General features: G+C 42.3%; 1 protein-coding gene across 2 annotated transcripts; it reads right to left on the bottom strand.

Annotated features, from left to right (window-relative positions):
* Positions 1 to 3625: 3625 nt before the first annotated feature.
* On the bottom strand, positions 3626 to 7862 carry LOC4816524 (stress response protein nst1). Of its 2 annotated transcripts, none has more exons than XM_015181211.2 (2): positions 7723 to 7862; positions 3626 to 5171 (listed from the first exon to the last, which is right to left on the bottom strand). In XM_015181211.2, exon 2 carries the CDS (start codon positions 5157 to 5159, stop codon positions 3726 to 3728), a length of 1434 nt encoding a protein of 477 aa, XP_015036697.2. In that variant the 5' UTR covers positions 5160 to 5171; positions 7723 to 7862; the 3' UTR covers positions 3626 to 3725. The 2 variants fall into 2 exon arrangements, with proteins under 2 accessions (XP_015036697.2, XP_001356079.3); XM_001356043.4 differs by lacking the exon at positions 7723 to 7862 and adding an exon at positions 5238 to 5384.
* Positions 7863 to 8769: the final 907 nt, after the last annotated feature.

The following is an 8769-nucleotide window of genomic DNA, read 5'->3' as shown; positions in this document are numbered from 1 at the left end:
CAATAGCATAGCAATGTTCACTTAATTGCAGTTTATTCTATGATATCCTTCCACCCAACAATTACAACTTATATAACAGGTAACTGAACTCTAAATTTTTATTTAATGGCAGCTCGTAAGTTTTAATTTTATTCGCCTAACGACTTGGCAAATCATTTCCAACCCCCACTAAATGCCCGACTATTGAGCTGAGATTTGATTTTGAAGAGGGCCAGCCCATCAAAGAAGCGCATAAATTACAAGCACACACTTATACTCTGTGGGTATAGCTGGACACTAAAAAAATCAAATTAAAAGTGGCAACAAATTCGGAATAAAACAAAAAAAAATCCAAAAAAAGCTTTCATTAGAAGGAACTTTAAGTGCGGGCCAGCACGCAAAACCAAACCAAACGAAACCCCTAACCGAACAGAACCGAAAAAATACTACTCGTACGAACAAAGCAAAGCCAAAATTAGAAAACACAACTCTCGGGGAGAACTCTTCAAAAAGCTCAGGCTAATAAAAGGCCCTCACCTCGCCCGATGTCTGTGTGTGAACGTGCATATACATACATACCTACATATATATCTATATATATGTATTTGTGAGCGTGTGTATTACGAGTAGTTTTTATTACATTTGTTTCCAGGAATTTTCAAACATGCCAAAACAGGTGCAACCACAGCACCATTCCGGCTTACGTGAGCTCCTTGTTGGCTCCTTTTTTTTGCTCCCCTTTTTTAGTGCATTTTCATGGATTTTTCCCTCTCTCTCTTTAGGAGAGGTGGGGTGAAAAAAGGACCGCCAACGAGCGGCAGTGCCCTGACAGACATTTTTGCATATAATGCATATAAATCTCAAGGTTAAAATGTTGTAAATATGCATTTACCTCTCTCGGGAGGCGAATGTGAACCAAAAGCCATCGCCCGACGGTCCTCCCCCCACCGACTGACCCAAATAGTTTCGATTTTAATAATGTCAAACTGCTAAGGGGCATTACGGGGTCCATTGGCTCCATGCATGTACGTTGGAAAAAAACCATCACCTGAGTGCGGTCAAAAGAGATCATTTTTCCGCCTGTAAAAGTATCACGATACTCTCATGAAGGCCATTTAAAGCGTACATTTATGAAATTGTGGTGTATTTCCCTGGAAAGTGGAGTATATTTTAAATTAATGACGCTTCATAAATTGGAAGAATATGTTGTTTTACACAAGTGTGTGTAATCAATTCAGATCGAATTCATAAATATGTAATGATTGAATGTGTGTTTATTTGGGGCGTTAAGCAAACATCTTGTTTAAACTTACCCGTAAAGTCTGATGCCTTCTTTTTCTATTAACAATCCCTTATATTGTATATAATCATTTCTCCAAATAGTACTCTCCTTCAGCCCCCTTCAAACACCATATCTAATTGCTTGCTTGCTCACAATTTTCGCCGAAATTCAATTAACAGGCAACAATTATAGTACAGGTTTAGATACGCTACCCGAAGCGAATTTCTATATTAGCATAATTACAAAAATGTGTCCCCAGGATGAGGACCGACGGCCACAGGAGGAGGAAACCAGCGCAGTGGCGCCAGCTAACGGTGGTGTATGCCAGCTAGCTGCCTGCAGGACCTGCACACAATTAACATTACTTAAATACACATTAAGGTTAAAGACGCGCAATTTCTTCATGTTTTGAGGCTATTTTTTCAGCGTTGAGTTGTTCAACAGAGCCCCCCGGGGCTGAGGAGATTCGAAAAGAGCCACAAAAATTGCGTGACGCACCAAAAGAAAAGCATTTCAACACACAAAAAGGGAAAGCAAAGCCGAGGGAATGATTAGGGGGAAACAACACAAAAAATAATTTTATAGAGGAGTGTCTCGACAGGGCAATACTTTACAATGGATTCAATGCAAGATATTGATAAAAACTTGGCCACTTGTTTTCTAAAATTTCTACAACTGGATCCCAATTTTCATATTTATTTATTTTCGAATGGGAAACACTTTCGTTTTTATACAATATACCCTTCTTCAACAATTACGAGGTATTCAAACTTAGGTTAAAGCGGGACACAATGCCGCACACAGGAAGGGCAATGAAAATAAACACAGTAATTAAGTTAATGAGCATTTTGAGATTTATTATTAATTTTCTTTTGGTCCTTTTTTGTCCGCCTGCGTGGTGAAGGAAAATCATTTCGAATATTCGTATTTTTTCCTGGTTATTTATTACAATTATTTGCGGCATTTTGATTTGCATTTAAAATGTTTCAAAGCCACAAATTCGTCCTAATCTGCATATATTTTTGGGTTACAATAATTGTTTTATTTTCTGAGCGTGTGTGTGTGTCCTTGCGTATCCCTAATTGTTATTTAAATGCTTTGCAAATGAATTTAAATGGTCGACTGATGGAAAAAGTCAAACGACTTGAAATGGTTCCTTAATTTATGGCCCAGGCCCAGGCCATAAAAATCCCCACATCGCATTAACATTTTGTGTCATTCGAAAGTCTGTGCTGTGATTATGCCATCATCGTATGAGTAGGGTTTCCATTTAGAGCTGGTTCGCTGGTCCCTAAATTTTACGATTTCATATTAAAGTTTATGGCCCCGGCAGAGGAAAAATTCCAAAGTTGCTTCGAGAAGAAAACGGGCAACAATTTGTTACCTAGACAATGTTTCAGAGGAGGACAAATTACTCATTCTAGAGAATCAAACCAGAATCTTCTTCAATCAATAGCCCACAAAGGACTCCACTTAATTTATCAATTTACATACGATTCTGGCAAATGGCTGTGCCACAAATCCCCACTCGCAATCATTAGCTGGCCCACAAAAGATAATGATAATGATGAGAGGGCCCACAAAAAGCGATTAACCAGGCCCACAAAACTTGTTAACAAATTGCCAGAGCTTAGGCCCAACAACAAGGGCCTAATCACCTGAGAAAAACCCCCACCAAGTGAGAGAAAAGCCCCCCAAAAGACCTGTCATATAGCCCACATAATCATGTCGGACACTGCGCTCTCATCGTGTAAACAAAACTACAATTAATCAAAGATTTTACCCAACCGGACTTTATTACACGAGGCTTTGGTTAATTGCATAAATAAAAGTCCAATGTCCAGGGTGGCTAGAGGGAAAAAAAAGGGAGAGCTTAATTAAGGAGGGCTTCCACGTCTCCCCGTGGACCTGGCAAATAAATAATAAAAACACAAATTGACTCAAACACCGCAACAGAATGAGCTGAAAATAGAGGAAGGTAATGAAACAAACATTGGGGGAATAGGACCAGAAAGGACAACCGCATAATGCGGGAGGAAGGATTTGGGGTGGGAAGCTACGATTACAGGGAGGTTAATGCCTTTGTTTCCATCCAAAAGTATCGGAAATATGTCTAAAAATATCACTATACCCAATGAAACCTCTGCCAAGTGATATGGCGGGAAGTTTCGCTCAAAGGATTGGGCATAGAAGGCTCTTCGGACGGAAATATCCACTTGTATGTGCTGTCTGTGGTCTGTAATTAAAACAACTATAATTGCCAGAGTTGGGCATGTGGCAAGTGCACTGACAGAAAGATATTTCCATGAAAAAAGGAAGCATTTTTTAAACATAGGAAAATAATTCACTATTCAGCCGTTTGAATGGCTTTATTCATTTTTGTTTTTTTGTATTTGTAGTTTAAGGGTTCAAAGGAAAAATATAAAAGAGAACTCAAAAATGATGAATCTTTTGGGACGGATCCTTAAAGGCAACGATCGTCTTCCGTGGGATCAGTGCTGGATTCCCACTTGTTCGGATTAATGAAGATGTCCGACACAGTGCCCCGCAGCGTCGCGAACCCCTGGTTGAGGGGCACGGGCATGGGACGCGACTGAATGGTCTCCATCCATTTTGTATAAGCGGCCTCGGCCAGCTCGATGCGCTTCTTCTCCTCCTCCTCCCGATGTTCGCGCTCGCGGCGAAGACGATCGCGCTCCCGCTGCTGTTGCTCCATCTTGCGGCGTTCCCATTCCTTGATTCGCTCCTTGACCTCTTCTGGGCTCTCCTTCCGAAGGGACACGGGCCGCTGTGACCCGCTGCGGGTCGTCTCACTGACCTGCAACAGCCTTTTTTTCTCGCGCAGTTTTTGCTGCTCCTTGCGGAGGCACCACTCGTCGTATTTTTTCTTTGATTTCTCGGCCCGCTCGGCCATTTCCCTTTCGCGCTGCTCTCGCTCCCGCTTAGCGGCCAGGAGCTTCTTCTGCATTTGGTCCGCTTTAAGCTGCTTCCATTTCTCAAATTTCAGGCTATTGCGCTCCTTCGACTCCTCGAGGCTCTTGTAGAAGGTGGAGCAGTCCGAGTGGCTGCTGACCAAACTCAGACTCGGCAAATAGTTGCTTCGCCCCTCCGATGCCTGAAACGCTGGGCCATAGGCACGATTCCAGCTGCAGGTTGACTGCGAGGAGGTTTCCATGTTGTAGGTGCGACTGGTCATCAGCTCGCGACCTGAGCTGGCCTCAAGGAGCCGCATGTCCTCCTCCGTTGCATTCCTTTGGATGTAGCTCCTGCCACTGTCCGATCCCAGGCTACAGCTGTTGTACGAGCTCAGGCTCGCACTGTCTGCATCTATATGGGAGTTGCGAATTTGCAGTCTGTCAATAAATATGTGCTTTCCCGGAATAAAGGTGGGTTTCAATATGTCACTGAAATCGCCAATGGACTCGGCCCGTCCAAAGGAGCCGCTCTCGCACGAACATACACTCTGCGAATCCTCCTCCAGGCCCCCTTCGACGTTCGGTCTTGGTGAATCCTTGTAGCAATTCTGTAGGGAGTCAACGTCGTCAGCGTCGAGGGTTAGTCCCGCCAACCTCACTCTGCTTTCCTCTTCCTCCAGCTCCTGGCAGAACTTCAAAATAGAATCGCTATCGCCGTCGAGGAACTTATCAGAATCACTAGCCTTGTGATGCCCCACCATAGTATGCGACGATGTGTCCGTGTCCTGTTCTTCGTCTGAATTCGTTTCGGCGTCCATTACAACCTTCTTCCGTCCCAAAAACCGAACAGTGGGTGCACTACTGCGATTGGAGCCAACAATCGAATCCTCATCGCTCATCTCGTGCAAATTTTGATGAAGGCCCGACAGATCCTGACGATCGACCACCTTGCCCATCTTGTCCCGACGTGCCTGAAAAGCCATTCCGAGAGCTCTCTGCGTAAAATCAATTAGATTAGATAAGAGATTAGATTAGAGGGGTCAAGAAAAGGATTATTTTACCAGAAATAAAACAAATTTTAAACAAAATTTATATCAATTTTTAAGATGATAGATTCGTTGTGTTTCGTAGACTACTGACGAGTTGAGCAACGTGTGTTTTGTTCTGCCCGAAACAGAGATTTCAAAAGGCTCTAGATTCAGGGGTGTTTCTTTTTGCTCAGTGTACCTCTGGGTGTCCTGAAGCAAAATGAAAACATTTTAACTAATGACAAACAATTACTTAAACAACGAGTCGAACGGTGCTGGTCCTCTCGGGTTCTGGTCGCCGACAGGACAAAAGGTAATTAAAACACTACCCTATAACGCAGACACACACGCATACGGATAGTCCTTCTACAGATACAGAGACTCCCTTCCTCACACCCACACCCACAGATACAGATATAGATACTCCCCCGCACACACGTCTATGGGTGTCTGAGCGTAAAGTTGCCGTTCGTTCAAAAATCGTTTGTTTTGTGTGTGTCTATCTGTGGAGTGTCCCCGGTCATGTGGTCGTGGTCCTGGTCCTGGTCCTGTTCCCGTAGTTGTAGTTGTTTCAGGGCCCAGTTAATGAGCGGCCCTTCCATTTTTAATGAGACTCCAAACCACACACAGATACACCCACACCACACAACTGCATGGACCTTGCTCAGGTGTAATAAAAAACCAGAGAAAGCACTACAATCTAGTAACCCCGACCAAGGGATACCCGGTACCCAAGGAAGGCCCCTTGTCTGCTCTGCTTTGTACTGGAAAGAGGAAAAATCCTAAAATCCTCTTATTCTGCGGATAAACTATACTGCAAAAACTATACTAATGTTACATATCTTTCCCTTAATCGAATATACCCTAAAACTAAAAGGGTACCAAAACTTATCGCTTTCAGGCACTCCGTCTCTGCCTCTTGGTCCCCGTTTGTCCCACCGCTTGATAGACATAATGAAATGATTTTTTATATCCCTAATTGTCGTGTATCGTCTGCCAACATCTTGGCTCTCAAATTAAACACACAAAAAAACGACAAAGGAAAACCAATTAAGTTGGCCCTTTTTTCCGCAACGAGCTGCCAAATGACTTGTCAAAAAGGGGGCGTGCCCGGATTGCGTGTGTGTTTTATTATGGGTTCACTGTTCCTATTCGGGGATTAGGGTCACAAAACCCAATGATAAAACCGAAAACTTTTCACTTTGTGAGCTCAAAAATAAAACAAACCTAAATTAAAGAGTAGAAAGAGGAGAACTATATTTTACACAACTTTAAAATAGATTTAAATCGTTCATTTAATTGAGGTGAAAAAGATTCTTATAAAGCGAATCAATGGCTGCTATTGTGATTTAAAAATACCAACTTTTCTGCCATATAATTTCATAGAATCCTGCGAACCTTGGCACCTGTTCAATTTAGAGTTTACGCGTAAGATTGCGTGACGTGTTCCGAAAAGTACAAGGATACAAAACAAGGGGAAAAGTTTTGGATGAATTAATGATTCCCATTGGAGGAAGAGATTTCAAAATCTATTTCAACTTTAGGAGTGGTTTGGGGTATCATCAACACAAAGAAAATCAATACAAACCTGCAAAAGATCAAGGAAGAACATAATTTTACGAATAAAGAATATCTAGAATTTGCTTACAATTTCATCAATTAAATTCAAAGGATTCCGGTCTATCTCTCTCTCCCTTTAAAGCCCCCAACTTTTCCTATCAATTGATTTAAATATTCTATTTCTAGGGATTTGCAATACATTTTGCAACGCCCAAGGACTTGCAACAGGTTGTCCAGCCATTCTGGTGGTATGGTGTGTTGTATGATATCCTGGCGCCGCGTCAATTACAGGATTTCAGGCACGCACTCGAAATAACTTTTCATTTTTTGCATTACTTTTATTTTTCAATTTTATTTTTTTTTGTGTAATTATAATTTAATTTTGTTTTGTTGCGCGCACGGACTATTGGCAGTGCCAATGGCATTGATTATTCGTACGTTTTGTTGGTTCTACTGGGGCGGCGCACGTTTAATTAAAAACGTGACAATTTTACCTGTGGCCAATGCGGGGCATATTTCATACGCCATGTGTGACCAGAGAATCCAGGGAAACCAGAGACCGCCACCCTAGCGACCGCTGACCGTCACAGAGCACGGTCGGGGGGTAGGGGGTCGATATTTTCGATACGAATATATATTTAAAATGTTATTTACAATCATAACAATTCCGTATGCCCGCCACCGAGTGTCGTTACATTTCACTTTCACCAGCCGCAAATTTAATTAACTCTATGAATACTCGCACTCGAACGGTAGGCGGGATATTGTATTGTATTTTCAGTCAATGAAGCATCAAATTGAACTGATTAATTCCTGCCTATTTGCCAAATGGAACACAATGTTAAATAAATACGGAATCACAGTCACAGGGTAAAACTTGGCAGTAGACAGGCAAAGGGAACTCAGGATCTTCAAACAAAAATCTTGCAGCTATTCTACATAGCTCACCATGACTCACCAGTGAATCCTATTGCATCCTGTTAGCCCAATCTAAGCTCGAATGCTCAGCTTTTCTAATTTTCCCCCTACTGAAATATATGGTATTTATGCCGAGGGTAGAGGGAGTGTTGCTTACATGCCTGCTGCGATCCACAACTTTTTATCTAATTAAAATGTCAGCAAACCTTGACAGGAATTGAAAAGTCAACTATCTTCGGCAATCTCTTCTTGATGGATCCTTGGTGCACTGCCTTGTGGCACCTCACGCACAAAAATGAAGTGCAAAACCGAACCACAAACAAATCAGATAAGTAACTCCATCTCCACCTCCCCGCCCTCGGAGAAAAGCAGACCCAGACAAAGTCGGAGGTGGAGTTGGGGACAGCGACAACCTTTAGCAAGAGTCAAGAGTCAACCTCTAAGTAAGCCAATTTACTTAATTGACTTATGGCCGAGAACGAGAACGAGCACGAGAAAGTTTCGACAGTTGAATGTTTGGTGCTTCTCTTACAAGTGGCTGACTTTAATTTAACCACAAAAACCGGGTCCCAAATGAAGCGGAAAATATTTGCAAATGAAGGTCGTCCTGCCATGGACTTGAGAGAAGTCCTGCCATGGAGAAGAGCTCGGAGTATCATAGAGAAAGGTTCCTCAATGGAGAATAGACAAGGAAAGTTGTTCAGAGCAAACTTTAAAATTATATTCATTGATCATAGGAGGTCCTAAGATATAGGCATCTCTTAATTTTCTAATAATACTATTTTACGGAGGGTGTCTTGTGGCACTCGACACTTAAATACAATCGACTTTTGGTGTCACTATCATTCCAAGATGTTTACATGGCAATGGGTATATTTCCTTCCTGAAAGCTTTAAATTTGATTCAATTTTTCATGGACATAAAGCCTGGATTGTTAAGCCCTTCTTCATTCACCGACTTTCCAAATCTTTTCCCCGACTTTGTCCTAAATCTTTATCGCAGCATTTCGCGCTCTCGATGTCAACAACAGACTTGCAAGCGTCTCTCAACATCAATTAGCACTGGCCAGGGGCACACACACCGACAC

This window comes from Drosophila pseudoobscura, chromosome 4 (genome assembly GCF_009870125.1).
Source record: "Drosophila pseudoobscura strain MV-25-SWS-2005 chromosome 4, UCI_Dpse_MV25, whole genome shotgun sequence".
NCBI lineage: Eukaryota > Metazoa > Arthropoda > Insecta > Diptera > Drosophilidae > Drosophila > Drosophila pseudoobscura.
The sequence above is the reverse complement of the archived record's forward strand: the minus strand, read 5'-3'. Positions and strand labels throughout refer to the sequence as shown.